The sequence below is a fragment of the Nannospalax galili genome, unplaced genomic scaffold (assembly GCF_000622305.1).
Source record: "Nannospalax galili isolate Female #2095 unplaced genomic scaffold, S.galili_v1.0 scaffold406, whole genome shotgun sequence".
Taxonomy (NCBI): domain Eukaryota; kingdom Metazoa; phylum Chordata; class Mammalia; order Rodentia; family Spalacidae; genus Nannospalax; species Nannospalax galili.
In genome coordinates, this window is record NW_008357033.1 from 7,990,978 (window position 1) to 8,005,839 (window position 14,862).

General features: G+C 49.2%; 1 protein-coding gene across 1 annotated transcript in view; it reads right to left on the reverse strand.

The window, feature by feature from the left end:
* Positions 1 to 424: 424 nt before the first annotated feature.
* The window catches only part of CUNH3orf20 (chromosome unknown C3orf20 homolog), a 55,755-nt gene continuing 41,317 nt past the window's right edge, over positions 425 to 14,862 (reverse strand). Inside the window, exons 12-16 of the mRNA XM_029557105.1 lie at positions 10,264 to 10,567; positions 8,193 to 8,300; positions 6,872 to 7,014; positions 1,011 to 1,145; positions 425 to 521 (exon numbers count right to left, since the gene is read on the reverse strand). Of these exons, the coding sequence (XP_029412965.1) occupies positions 425 to 521; positions 1,011 to 1,145; positions 6,872 to 7,014; positions 8,193 to 8,300; positions 10,264 to 10,567 (787 nt within the window). The remainder of the gene's footprint in view (positions 522 to 1,010; positions 1,146 to 6,871; positions 7,015 to 8,192; positions 8,301 to 10,263; positions 10,568 to 14,862) is intronic.

Genomic DNA, 14,862 nt, shown 5'->3' on the forward strand with positions numbered 1-14,862 from the left:
TCCTTCTCCCTCCAGCCCTGCCTTCTCATCTCTGTCCACCACTTCCTCTGTCTCTTCTCCTTTCTGTTCTGCCTTTCTGTGTCCCTCTGCCGTCCCCCTCTCTCTTCTTCTTTCTACCTGGGCAGAATCTGAGCTTTTCCCACCCAGAAGGGAGAAGGCAGAAGACACAGTCCAACCCCAGCTGAGGCTCCCCAAGTTTTTGGAACAGTTGAGCCAGCTCCTGGTCACAGAAGAAGCTCTGAGTTGGGGTTAGCAAGTTCCAAGAACTTGGCCTGAACCTGGCTATGGGAACCTCTGGCCCTGGAGTCAGACAGAGCTGGGCCTGCCCTGCCCACCCAGGTGCTGGAGGCAGTGTATTTATTGAAGGTGATGGGGACTGGGATTAGGGCTGGGTATGGGGAGGGCAATGCTGGCTATAGCAGCGTCACTTCCTCAAACCCGGCTTCTTCCAGCTAGTGATCTTCTTACGGCTCCTCCTGAGCTTACTGAAACTGTCCGGTTCCACTTCAGGCTGTTTCAACCTAAGCATGCAACAGGGAGAAGCAGGTAACAGGGCAGGTGGGGAACCTGGCCTGGCTGAGGACAGTATGGCCCTCTGGGACAGGGGAAGAGGGCAGCTCTAACTTGGGGCCCAGGGGTACTTGTGACATCCTTCCTGATCCCAGTTGTGCTTTTCTGTCTTTCTGGGAAGGGTGATGTGATTCAGTTTCCTGTCACCATCACGAAGTTCGTAGAATTTGACAGCAACACACTCATTGGAGTGTGGGGCAGTCTCCACCCTGTGGGCTGTGGGGCTTTGCTACAAAGTGAATTACCCAGGGAACAGCCCTGCTGCCTAAGGGGACACTGGGCAAAACAGGCTGGAAGTCAGGAGTTGATCTGCACTGGGGAGTGGAGCACAGATTGCTAAGGCACAAGTCTACCAGTAGCCTTAGTAGCCTGTGACAGAGCCAAGGACCCTTCAGTGAGTCATACCTAATCTGCCAGCCAGAGTAATGGGGGCCACATACTTGTCTGGGGAGGGAGAAAGTGCCTTTTCCACTTTGTCCCCAAGCGTCAATGAAAATATACTTCCTTGCAGGTCTTCGGATGGGACTCTTTTAGCTGAGTCGGAATCTTCCAGGCTTGTGATAGAGGCTGTCATGCTACAGGGGAAGGATGACAGGAAGGCATGGCTTAGTGGAGCGGAGGCAAGGTTCACTCAGTGCCATCCTGTCCTGTTCCAGCCTCTAGAGAGACTAAAACACTCTTCCTCTCATTGTGCCAAGGGAGAAACTGCCTTCTCTGGGGACCCAGAGACCACCGGTGGTCAGTTTCCTGGATTTGGTGAAAGGCTGCATAGTCCAAGTTCCCATACCAGCTGCCCAGTCCATGCTGCACTAAGTGCAGGCAATGCCTACAGGGTACATAGGGCTCTGCAAAGCAGCAAAGGAGAGACAACCAGAAGCAGAGGAACTGATGTCATCATTCAGTGCTGTGGGTCTAATGTGTCCCCAAATTCATGTTGAAATCTTAACCCTAGGACTTTAAAACATGACATATTTATTTGTAAATACTAGTTGAGATGTGGTCACTCTAGAGTGAGATGGGCCTCTAATCCCATGAAACTAGCGCCACATCATGGTGATACTGTCACCAATGTCAAGGAGAGACCAGAACACAGCTTGAGAGGGACTGTAGCCCAGCCCACACCTGGATCAGATTTTCAGTTTCTAGAACTGAGGTGATAATAAACCTGTTGCTTAAGCTACTCAGTCTGGGGCACCTTATGTCAGACTTTTCTGACTGATCTGACAAAACACCGTGCCCAGTGGCTTACAGACCGCTGAAGTATATTGCTCACAGTTCTGGAGACCGGAAGTCCATCATCAAGGCACCAGCAGATTCAGTGTTTGGTGACACTTGGGAATGACATTCTGTCAATGGAAGCTTCTCACTCTCTTCAAGTAGTATGAGGGGCAAACTGGCTTCTGGGCACTCTTTCATAAGGACCCTGGCCCCACTGGTGAAGGCTCTGTTCTTGTGAGCTAAGCACCTTCCAAATTCCCTACCTCCTAACACCATCACCATGAATGTGATTATTTCAACCCATGAATCTGTAGGACACAGACATTCAGACCACAGCACCTGGCTGCAGCTGCCTGTGGCTCTCCTCACTGTTCCCCAGCTGTCTCCTGCCATGACTCAGTTTGCCCTACCTCTCCTAAGGCGAGAAAGAAATGTGTGCAGTACAGTGACACAGGGATGAAGCGCTCCCTCACATCTGGTTAGCACTTCACAGCACAGCACATCTTCACCTGAAGTTCATAAGGATCATGATGGTTCACAAATCCTTTGATGCTCACAATGTCATTTACATACCACCTTGTGTTTAGGAGGTCTCACTGCAGTCTGTATGCCACAGGGTGCTTGACAGTTTATAGACACATTGTCCTTTATAGAGCACCAGTAGTTCACAAAGTGCTATGTGGGGTAGGGCACTTTATAGGTGACTGAGTACTGTGTGTGGCACATGACAGCTCTCAAAGTACTGTGCTATTTAGGAGGAGAAGGTCTTCAAGGAGGCCCAGAAGTTTTTGAGACCTTTCCTAGCTTACAGGGCACTCTGCAGCTCCCAGTGTCCACTGTGACTTATCAGGGATGGAACAATTTACAAAGAACTCTTGTCTTTCACAGATTTCATGACCATTTGCAAGGTTCTCTGTGGTCCACTGAGCATATTACAGTTTACATAAACATTCCGTTTACAGGGACACAACTGTTTCCAAAGCACACTGTCACTGCAAAGTGTGGCTATTTCTGGTAGCTCTTGATTCTCCCCTGTAAGAATAGTCTTGAAAGGATTATGCCCCATCCCTTCAGGACATGAAAAAGTATACAGAAGACAGAAACATGTTCGTGGCACAGCCTGGCCTCGTTTCCTATGCAAGGCACATCACTTTCCTTGCTAGGCCTCAGTTTCTCCTTCTGCAAGGTATGTGTGAGGCAAAAGATCTCCTAACTCAGGGTTCTGGGTTGCCTTTCTATAGATTCGCCCTTCCAGACTCTTGCTACACATAGCAGCAGAGCTGAAAGTCACAGTTCCACTCTCCTCTCCCCAAAGGCCCATGCCACGCCCTGCAGGAAGCATTGCAAAGGGCATTGCAGGACACTACCCCCAGACACTTTCAGGGCACACAGACCTCAGGCCCAGCACCAGACCTAGGGCCAAGATGGCGAGTAAGGCATATTCTGATCCTGGGGACCCGGTTGGTAGGCAGAGAAATAGATAGCCCTCTGGCACAGGGGAGGCCCTCTGGCACAGGGGAGACTAGCCTTTCAGAACCCAGAAAGGGTGTGACAATAGGGGGAGACAAAGCAAAGACTTCCAACCCTGGCCACGTCCCCTCCATGGAATCCTCCACAGCTTAGCTGCCCTCTCTGTTTTCCTCCAAACTTCCCATAGCGCCAGAAAACTCTCAGAAAAGAGACAGTCGCCTGGGCTGGAGCTCAAGCTGCATGTACTTTGCCTCCTGCTCTTGGAGTTGGGTGTGCCTCTCTGCTGTGTGGAGCTTTCTGAGAGGCCTCAGGCCCCCAAGGGCAAAGAAGGTGCAAGGGAGCAGCTGCCCCAAAAGAAACAAAAAGAAGCCTGACCAAAACTCCCCACTGAGAGCCTCTCTGGCAACCTGGAACAGACAGAAACTTTCTTGCAATTTTCCCTACCTCTGCAGATAGACTTCTGCACTTGATTATGAACTTTTAGCAACATTTTTTGGGGGGAGAGCAGTTCAGGGTACGTCCCCTCCCCCACCAACTTTAACAATTCTTCTCTGATTGGTCCTATTTTTTGCCTTATTTTCATACCCACATTCAGCCAATCAGGGTCCAGATGACACCCCATAAATTTGGACGGTTCTGGGAGCTGCAGAGAGAACTGCTGCAGGAGTCCAAGCGAAGAAGAAAAGAAGGAGGACGTCAGTGAACAGCCCCCAGCCTGGCAGAATCTTCAGACTCCCCGTTCCTGAGGCTTCTGCCCTGGGAAGCTCACTCAAAGCAGCCTCCAGGACTTGACCAGCAGCTGTAAGCAGCGGGACTCATTCCTGCCTCAGTCTCCAAGACTCCACACTTTGGCTGCAGCCAAGAATTCATTCCTGCAGCTGCTTCCAGTCTCCAAGACTTGCTGCATCAGAGACTTGCAACTCCAACCTTCAAAACTTGCTGGAGATCAGAGACCTGTGGCTCCCGTTACTCTCATGGGTGACTGCAGACTTGCTCTGCAAGGGGACTGCTCTAGGTTGGCACGCCACAGTCCTCCAAGAACTTCTGAGCTGTAAAACTTCTCAAACTGTAAGGGCTCTTGGCTAGCATAATGTTGCTACCAAGAATTCAAACCTGTTCCATTTAAATTGTCAAATCCTGTGACAATCTGCTCAAAGTTGTTTTATCCTATTTAAAGCCGTGAATTCAGAATTGACAATAAAGTACTGTGCTGGATAGCTTTAGTGTCAACTTGACACACCTGGGTTGAGGGAGCCTCAATTGGGGAATTGCCTCTATTGGACTGGCCTGTGGCCATGTCTGAGGGGCATCTTCTTGATGAGTGATGTGGGAGGGCCCAGCCCACTGTGGGTGGTGCCACCCCTGGGCAGGTGGGCCTGTGTTGCATAAGAAAGCAGGCTGAGCAGGGGCCGGGGGAGCAAGCCAGTAAGCAGCGTTCCTCCATGGTCTGTGCTCCAACTCCTGCCTCCAGGTTCCTGCCCTGAGTTCCTACCTTGGGCTCCCTGATGAACTGCGTGCGACCTGGGAGATGTAAGCTGAATAAACCCTTTCCTCCCCAAGTTGGTACTGGTCAGAGTGTTTTGTCACAGCAATGAAGAACAAACTAAGACAAGTACCTTGGGTTTGTACTCTCCACTGTCTCCCTACTCTATTCTTGGAGCAGGGTGGGACAAGAACCTGATTAGAGACAGGAGATGGTCTCCACTGACTGCTTCATTGATATTTGGACACACACACACACATCCATTCTGGGACTACTTAGGCCAAGCCCCTTTGTGCTTTTTCTGTCTTATTTGCTGTCCCATTGTCTCAGACTTATTGGGAATCTCATGCTGCCCTGTCCTGGTCTCTCTTGTTCCTAGCCCTCACTAGAGTGTGACCATGGCAGGGCAACACCTCTCTGCTCGTGGGCACAGATGGTGAGGCCTACAAACCACATGTAACTTCCTTTAGTTGCCCCCAACCCTAGTGAGGGAGACAGAAGATGAATGTGAATGTTGTGTACAAATGGATATAGTCCCACACAAGGGTGCTTGTGACAGACCACATTCCACACATGCTTTACACCAAGGCTGTCTGGCTGGTTCCTGGTTCCAGTCTTCTGAGTGCTGCCACCTAGGACCAGGAGGCCTGGATGAGTGAGGCTGAGCCCTGGGTTTATAGGTAAAGTTTCATATGTCCTAGTCTTTGTCTCATGGCTTTCTATAAACTGAAAGATAACTACAAGCTTAGTGGGACAGAATTAGATACCACCTTCATTTGGCCAAACTGCAAATAAATCCACTCCTTTCCTGTCTTCTAATTTATTTGGAAAAGCAGGGAAACTAAGGTGGTAGACTTACGACATAAATGCTCAGAAGACCCTCACCTCTCATACATCTCTCCCTTAACCCTGAGCAGTCCCTGAGACTCAGCCTCACATCTCCCTGGGTCTGTCAACGTCTAGCCTCTAAGGACTCTGCCCTCTAGCTCTCCTCATATTCTGAGTGATGGGGTGCCCTACGTCATGCCCATAGGCTCCTCTCCTCCTGCCTTTTCAACTGAACCGTCTAGGATACTGAGTCACTTGTTGTAACCTCCGTGGATCTTCCATGAATGGATCTCTAACCTCAGAATGAAGCAGACTGACCTAAATCAGCCCCTTGGGGTGAGTGGCATCAAGATGGAAAGTTGCAGGTCTGTGTGGGAACAAGGGCCCTGGACTAGGTGCTGTGGGGGTGTGCTACAAATAGCCCAGGTCTGCATATAGGCTATATTGGTATATGTTTGATGATGTTTTACCATTTACGGAGATTGTTACAAATACTCATAAGACCCTCACAGTCCTGCCAGGTTCACCTTTATTTTGAAGGTGAGGAGCTAAGGATTTGGGAGCTCAGCTGATTAGCTGACAGTCACCCAGCTAATGTAGAGCAAAGTAGGGACTCCAGCCTTGTCTTGGGATCCCTGACCTGGCAAGGTTTCCAGGGATCTGCACTGTGGAGCACAGTGGAATCTGGACCCTGTTCATCTTCCTCAAATGCAGTCTTCAGGAACGTCATAAAGGCCAGGTTCCTCACTGAACTAGACTGCAGGGTCTGAAGCTCACAGATTGTCCTTCAACAGCTCATTAGGGAGAGGCCTGGAGGAGCTCAGTAGGTGGTCCACCTGGTTGGATGCCCACATCTGAGGCCTCTCCATGGATGACTGTGTCTATGGGGACCACCAAGGAACTCAGCAGAAGTCAGGCTGAGTGTGCACACAGGGTGGAGCTCAGCACACTGCAATGGGGGTGTGTGACTGGGCCTCCTGCTCAACAAACCCATCTTACTATTTCTTCTGAACTGGTCAACAGTGCTCCTCTTTCTGCCAGATGCCCTCTGTCCAAACTTGTGACCCAAGAGACAAACAGCATGGCCTCTCTCCCCCAACTTCCTGCTCTCACTCTTCCCCTGCCCACCTGCGAAGTCCTGCTATAGCTTTTGCTAAGGAAACTGTAGGTGGAGGCTGCACCCTACTCCCCATCTTTGGCTCTTCCCGACCTCATGCTCTGGCACCAACTATCCCCAACCCATGCCCTTCCCACAGGCCAAGTCTCCTGTCCCTCCCTGTGGGGTGCCTTGTCCAGTTTTACTTGAATTTGTAGTTGTCTGGTAGGAAATAGCCCATCTTGCAATCCTGTCGAGCCCGGAAGATCTGTTTCAGCAGATTCTGCTTGCTGAAGCCATATCCATTCAGAAGGCAGCCCCCAAAAAGAAGCTTCCCGCCTGCAAACATCTATTAGCAGACAGGAAAGAAATGGAGTCAGAGAAGCCCCCAGTGCACTGGCACAGCATCAGGGCTGATGATGACAGCCAGGTTCTTAGTCTTAGCAGAACTCGCTGCACATTCTTCAAAGTTGGGCCAGGACTCGGGCCTTTGGTGGCTGGGGAAGGCCTGCTACCCTTCCCTAGCAGCACAGGGAGGTATGGTTGAGCCAGGCACATGTCCAGCCCCGCCCTCTCCAGTCAGAGGGCAGCCTGACTTGCCAAGCCTCTGACTCTTACTGGGTCAACTTATTCAAATGCCACTGCACGCACAGGCCCTTTGCAGATCCTTAGGGTCCAGAAAGGTCACTTCTCTACTCACAAGGCTCCTACTCTACAGCTGCTGGCTCTCTCTGCTTTAAACCACTTATCTAGATGCATCATTCAGCTCCTCACATGGAATGGGGGCCTCTGGGAGGCAGGCTCTCACACCATCCATTCTCTGTGTATTAGTAACTCTCTATCACATAGATGCTTGTCCAGAGATTGCTGTGCAAGGATATTCATCCCACTGTTATTATGGGAAGAGGAAGCAGGGAGAAGGAAGGAAAGGATGAATGGAGGGAAGGAGGGAAAGAACTTAACTGTCAACAAAAGCAGCATGGTTAGAGATTACATGGCAGACTTATATTCAGTAGTAGAAACTCAGATGTTACAACAGAAGATGTGGAGAAATGCAGAGTTATTTTGTTGGAAAGGCTGCACCCTGGAGAGAAAGACAGCAAAGGCCACACACCACAATGTTAGGTGGGTGTGGCTTACCTGAGGGCCCAGAACTCAAGTGTTGGATGAACAAGTGAGATTATGGATGATGTGAGAGTGTCATTATTTTCTAGACTGTATTATTTAAGTTTTCAGTGATGAGCATGTATAAAGTTTTAGAGTATTTGGGGTATAAAGTGCATTAAAACAGATGAACACAATTTGATTCTCTGGGTTAATATCACCTGACCCCTTTGTCTCTCCTGGGATGGAGGATATGGGTTCTTCTGGGTTATCAGTCAGTCCTGCTGCCTGGGCCTCAGCCTGGGTGGGGAGAGGATCTACAGGCCCTGTCCTCCTCTCCCCATCTCTAAATCTGCAGGGCCATGGGCTGCTGAGGCTCTAGTGGCTGGTGGAAGATGTCTAACCCTTCACAGGGACCCTTACCAGAACCATCCCACGCACCACAGCAAACTTCGTCACCATCAGGGGTGGAATCTTCTGCAGGGGGCTCTCCAGGTCATACCGCAGCAGGCGGTAGGGGTCATGCTGGCACTGCCAAATAGAAATATGGGAGCTGGTCACCCCCATGCAAGAAGATGCATATGACTTCATCACTGTCCCCAGAGGTCTTCAGATCTACTCTGAGCCCTCAGTGGGAGAAGGCATCACTGGATGACTGCCCCACATGTGACAGCACTAGGCTGGCCCCTGGGATTTTTGGAAAGTGATGCTCCTTGCTCAGGGAAGTCTAAAGATAGAAGCCCCTCTCTAAATGAACCAGATGAGTCCTTCAACCCCACCCCTTGATGACTGCCCCTCTTGACCCCTTCCAGTCATTAAATCCAGTACAAGTTTGGGCTGACAAGTTCAGAATCTCTTTCTTCTTCCTTTTGGAAGCTTCAAATCCAGTACTATGGCTAATAAGCTGCCTTCTGACTTTATTTCTAGGTACCTCTCACTGTTCTGTTACACTCATCTGTAAGTTTAGAATATCAACGTAGAACCACACCTGGTGTTTCACTACTGTGCGTGAGAGTTTGTGGGGAACAGCTCTGTTCGCTAATGGTGGACATCGAGCCACTGTGAAGGCCACCACCACCCTCCAAGCCTGTCTTCAGACTCACTGCCACTCCTCCATGTCCTCCAACCACCTCAGGTCAGGTCCTGACCCTATTCATACTGCTCGAGGTCGGGATAGGCCACGTGAACATTTCTAGTCCTTAGGAACAATTATTAGTGAACAATTAATAGCCCTAGAATGAACTAAGCCAACTCTAAGTTCCCATGAGGGTCGGGATTCTATTTGTTATTAAACATGAGGTCCCAGAGCAGGTTCTCAATAAGCATTCCTTGAATTGAACTAGGTTGGAAATGAACTGTAGGAAACAAGTGTGGTTCTTGCAGGGGCTGGGTAAAGGCTTGTGGCTGACTTGTCTTGAAAAGAGGTAGGAGCAGGGCTGTGGTGGTAGTGTCATATTTTATAAGGGCTCTAAATGCTGAGCTCCAGGAACTGGGTGGCAGGCAAGCCTGAGGGAGGGTATGGAAGGCAGCACTCTTAGAGGAAGGGCTAGAGGGGGTATCCAGGCAGACCCCTCCACCCCAGGCTATACACACAAACTCAGAACTCTGTAGCAGCAGAGTGGAGTAGGGCAGAGATGATGCATTCCAATAGGCTCAAGAGGAGGACAGCTTAAAAGAAGTCACCTAGACCATTTGTCTGTGTTGACATGTCCATGAGAGTCTGGGGCTCGGCCTTTCACCTACGCTAATGCTGCTGTGAACAATGGTACACTCAGAAGATGACAAAGGTTGAGACTCAGGAACAACTCCACAGAGGCAAGGAGGATGATGGAATTCCCTGTACCCTAACCCTTGGACAACACCCCCTTAGACTTCAACCCGACTACATTGAGATCTTGAACTGCCTTCACCCCCGTACAGGCCACTGCTTTTGCCAGGGACACATATCTACCTGCTAAAGCCCTGAGCGTCCCAGAATGATCATCCCTACCACAGTAGGCAGTAGGCAACATCCCAGAGCTGTCCTGTCATAGACTTCAGGGATCTGCTGTAGCGGGTGTCATGCTGGGAACTTCATGGACTGGCTCATGCTGAGCCAGTGGAGGGTATCCAGAGCCTGACACAAGCCCAGAACATAGTAGGTACTTGGGACCAGTTCACAAATATTTACTGTACTATGAGGAGACACTGGTGGACACTCTTCACTCTTAAACAGTCACACCAGTTGTAGCTACAAGCTATGCTAAGTGCTTTGAAAGAAAAGGACTGTGCTTTGACTTTGTCTCAAGGGGCAGAAGAAGCACCTGCCACAATGTGAGAACATTCTTTCTGGGAGAGGATGATAAATGGGAGAGAGGAGATGGAGTAAAACCCTGCAGACAGGAGGGGGCATATGTGCCAAGGTCCTGGCTCATCCTTATACAGTGGGAAATCTTCTTTGGTTTTGCCTCCCTGGCCCTGCCCAAGGAGCCTCCTTACTGGGCCCAGGACCAACCTGGATGCAGGGCGAGCCACGGCCCTGCTGCTGATGGCTGTACAGTGTGTCCAGGAGCCACTGCAGCTGTGCAGTGCTACTGGGATTCTGGCTTGAGATTATCCCGAATACCAGCACTTGGCTGGGGTCTCGGGGTGCAGACAGAAAGCGCTCCAGCTCCAAGTCGGACACCATGGGCACCTTCACAACACACTTGCAACCAGCCCTGATGTCTTCCTTGCGTATGAGCTTCCGCAGCACCAGTGGGCAGTCGTAGGGTGAAGCTGCCCACCTGGTAGGGCTGTGCACCTCTCTGGCCTTCCCTCTACAAAGAGGAGCATGATGGTAGGAACCTTTGGGCAGGTCTCAGCCCTGCCCCTCCAGCACTCAGCTACAGACAACAGAGGCTCACTACAGGACCCAGGCTCAGGGCAGATCCTGGTTTAGCTCTTCTAACCATGTGCAGCATCACCCTGGAAGGACCCCCCTAACCTCTCCACCCGTTTCCTCAGGTGCAAAGGGAGGCATGATAAGTTACTCAGCTGACATTTCAGAGCCATCCTTGACTCTCTCTCCACATCCTGCATCCCACCCACAAGCCTGTGCCCCAGACAGATCCAGAATTCAACATGCCCTTTGCTACCACTGGCAGAGTCCAGCCTCCCCTTGTTTCTTTAAAAAAAATTTATTTATTCATTTTTATTTTATGTATATGAGTGTATTGCCTGCATGTATATAAGTACACTTGTATCATGCAAAGCCCGTGGAGGCCAGAAGAGGGGGTTGGATCCCCTGGAACTGGAGTTATGGACAGTTGTTAGCCACCATGTGGGTGCTGGGAATTGAACCCAGGTCCTCTGCAAGAGCAGCCAGTGCTGTTAACTGCTCAGCCATCTCTTCAACCCCTTCCCTCTGTTTCTTAAGTGCTTCTTCGAGGCTCTGTGCTTTCCTCCCTGGTTTCTCTTCCATTTGTTTTCCACAGAGTCCACTGAGGGATTCTGTCAGAACCTGATCATCTCTCTGAAATCCTCCTCATGCTTTCTGCCTTAACTGAAGGTGAAAGTGGCTATAGGACCGTATCAGATCTGGCTCCTGCTTCTTGTGCCCCTTAAGCCCCTCTTGTACTACTCACTAGACTCACCTTTGCTCTATGCTCCAGCCATACTGGCCTCTGCTTATGTGTGAACCCCCGGGCCTTTGCTCTTTCCCCATTCTCTCACCTCCTTTAAATCTACTGAAATGTCACTTTCCTAGTTGAGAGTTTCTATCTGCCCCATTGCATGTTTTCCCCCAACACTCTCTCTTGCTTGCTTTATTTTTCTCTCAAGCACTGCTTGCTATCTAATGCACTATATAGTTCATTTATTTTTATTACTGTACTTCTCTGGCCCACTAGAACACGGGTTCCAAGAGATCAGCTACTTGGAGTGTTTTGTTCAGTGAAATAAAATAGGAGTACTTGGCAAAATATAAAGACTTGAAACGCTCAAGCACTCATCTGAGGCTGCCTGCTATGCTCTGAGCCCTGCTCTGGGTCGTGGTGCTTAGACTGAACAAGCACCATTGAGTGTAAAGTGCTGCTAGGATCTTACTCTTCTTGATACTGCTGTCTTGCACGATATTTAGCATTTTGCAGGTACCACGGCCCTTGGAACAGGCATTGCTTGGGTTAATTACATAGGAACCCTGTGGAATAGGTAGGGCAGAAACCATTATCACCATTTACAGATCAAAAACAGAAGGCTCCCTCATGTGAGGGAGATAGGCTGACCATGCTTGATGCACTCTGTGAAGTAGCTTTCGATTAGAACCAGATCACCCCCAAATAAGAGCAATGCAAGTAATTCATCACTCATCATTTTTATTTATTTATTTTTTGCGATAAGGTCTTGCTAGGTACCCCAGGCTGGCCTTGAGCTGATAATGATCCTGCTGCCTTAGCCTCCTGAGTGCTGGGATTATAGGTGTGTGCCACCATACCTGGCTTTACAATTTGTAATTCTTCAGAGGAAATGTTTCCTGAGCAAAGCTACCAAGAGCATTATTGTTGGCGTAGAGGTGTAACTCAGAGGACGAACGTGTGTTTAGCATGAGGGAGGTCCTGGATTCAATCCATAACATCAAATAAATAATAAAAATAAGATAAGAGAGTATCTATTTTTTAAGAACCTACACATTTGAGTAGATGGTTGGATCTAGTAATCATGACTTAGAATAAATTTAAAGTGAGCAAGGCTTTTAATGTGGGAAATTTTGACTTTAAAATTTGTAGTAGCAAATTGGGAAGAATTATTCTATTACTTTGAAGCAGGGAGGTCATTTATAACTATAATTCAAAAGTCCAGAACTCAAACCAGATATGGTGGCACATACCTGTGATCCCAGTCCTCAGGAGGTAGAGGCAGGAGGACCAGAAGTTCAAGATCATCCTCAGCTACATAGGGAGTTCCAGGATAGCCTGGAATAGTGACCTGTTTTTTGTTTGTTTTTTTTAAAGTTCAAGTCTCACTATAGAAAAAGATTGGTAAGTTCAACTGCACAAAAACCAAAAGCAAAGGCAAAAAGCAAAGGATGAGTTGACTAGAGCCCCTTACCTACCCATAGCCGGGAAGGCTCTACCCAGCCACCGCCAGTGTTCCGCTGTGTAAAAAGCCCTGAGAGGATTAGACAAGTCAACAACTGGGATTGAGGAGATGACTCTGTGGGCGAAATGCTTGTTGCACAGCATGAAGATGGAGTTTCGATCCCCAGGATCCATGTAAAAAGCTGGTCATAGTGGATGCATCTATAACCCCAGTGCTGGGGGGTTGCAGTATGGCAGATCCTTTCTAGCCAGTTAGTTCAGCTGAAAACTACAAGCTCTAAGTTTATTAAGAGACCTTGTCTCAAAAAATAAGGTGGGCAATGATAAAAGAAAACACACAAAGTCAACCACATGAGCACTCATGAGTGTGTGCACCCACACATGCCCACATACACAACACATACTCTGATCTCTGATAAAATTGGAGGTAAGCAGTGAACAATCAATTCATGGACGAGGATTCAGAAGTGTTCTTGAAACTTTGGAAATAGGGGAGGGAATTCACAAAAAGTGGCAGAGTAAGGAACTCCAAAACTATCCTTTCACTAGAGCAATGAAATTGCCAAAAGAGAAAGAAAAAATAAATAAAAAGAAAAGAAAAGAAAGGAAGGGACAAAAAATGACCAAAGCCAACTTTATCAAAGCTCTGTAATCTAACAAAGCCTTGAGTAATCAGGAGCCTGCTTAAAAAGAAAACTGCTGTTCCTTGGGCCTGCAGGACACGCAGGCCTCTCTCCGACCCACAGGCCTCTCTCTGGGGTAAGTCTATCCTGCCGTCCATGACTTGACTCCCCCAGCCTCACTCCCCCTCCCATCTCCCCAACCGGTCTCTCCTCCTAGGGTGGGTCCCATCCCATTCCTTGTCTGGGCGTCCCAGACACCTGGGGAACCACCACTGCTTCCTGATCCTGTACATCCAGAGCAACTCAGTTCCTTCTCAGGTCCCCAGGAGCACTGTTTCTGGGCCTGGCCCCGCCCTCACCTTCCTCTGCTTCCCTGGGCCTGCAGGACCCAGAGGCCCCTCTCCAACCCACAGACCTCTCTCTCCGGGGTAAGTCTATCCTGCCCTCCAAGCCTTGATTCCCCCAGCCTCACTCAACCTCCCATCTCCCCCGCTGGTCTCTCCTCCTAGCCTGGGTCCTGTCCCATTCTTTGTCATGGCGCCCCAGACACCTGGGGAACCACCACTGCTTCCTGATCCTGTGCATCCAGAGCAACTCAGTTCCTTCTCAGGTCCCCAGGGGTGCTCTGGGATTGGCCCCGACCTCACTTCCCTCTGTGTCCCAGGGTCTGCACAACCTGCAAGCCTCTTTCCTGGGTGCCAGGGCTGGCCTTTACTCTTCCTAGTCCTTTGCATCCAGACCAACCCAGTTCCTCAGTACAGTCCCCAGGGACTCTTGGGGATGCCTCCTGCCCCCATCTTCCTTGGCATTCTGGGTGGCACAGCCACTAGCTGCCCTAGACCAGCATCCTTCCTGGACTCGGCTCCCAAGCCAGTCCAACCCCCAAATTCCTGAGGCCAAAATATATCCTGGAGGGATCCAGACCTTAGGAGAAAGACTGAGAGCATCTGATCCTTATCTGACTTGGGCTTCTGTGGGAACTCCTGAAAACAAAAGCAATCTGGCCACTCCAATATAAAATCAAAAGAGAGAACTGGAAGCTTAGAGGAACCAGCCTTTCATGCCCAAAAAGTAAACCATGAAGACACATAAAGTTCTCAAAAAGAAGCGGACCTAAACTTGAAAGCTTGAGTCTCACACAAGAATCGGAAACTACAAAAGAAATTCACATGTCAAAATCACAGAGAAAAAATAATAACATGAAAAACCAAAATAACATATCCCCACCAAATACCAATAGTCCTGTAGAGGAGTACAATGAGAACCCCCTGGAGATAATGCAGGACATGGAACTCAAAAGAATTATAAACATGATAAAAGAATTCAGTGAATTTGAACAAAACACAAAAAAATCAAAGAACAAAAGGAAGACAGGGATAAACTTCTGAATGAATTCAGAAAAGAGTTAGAAAT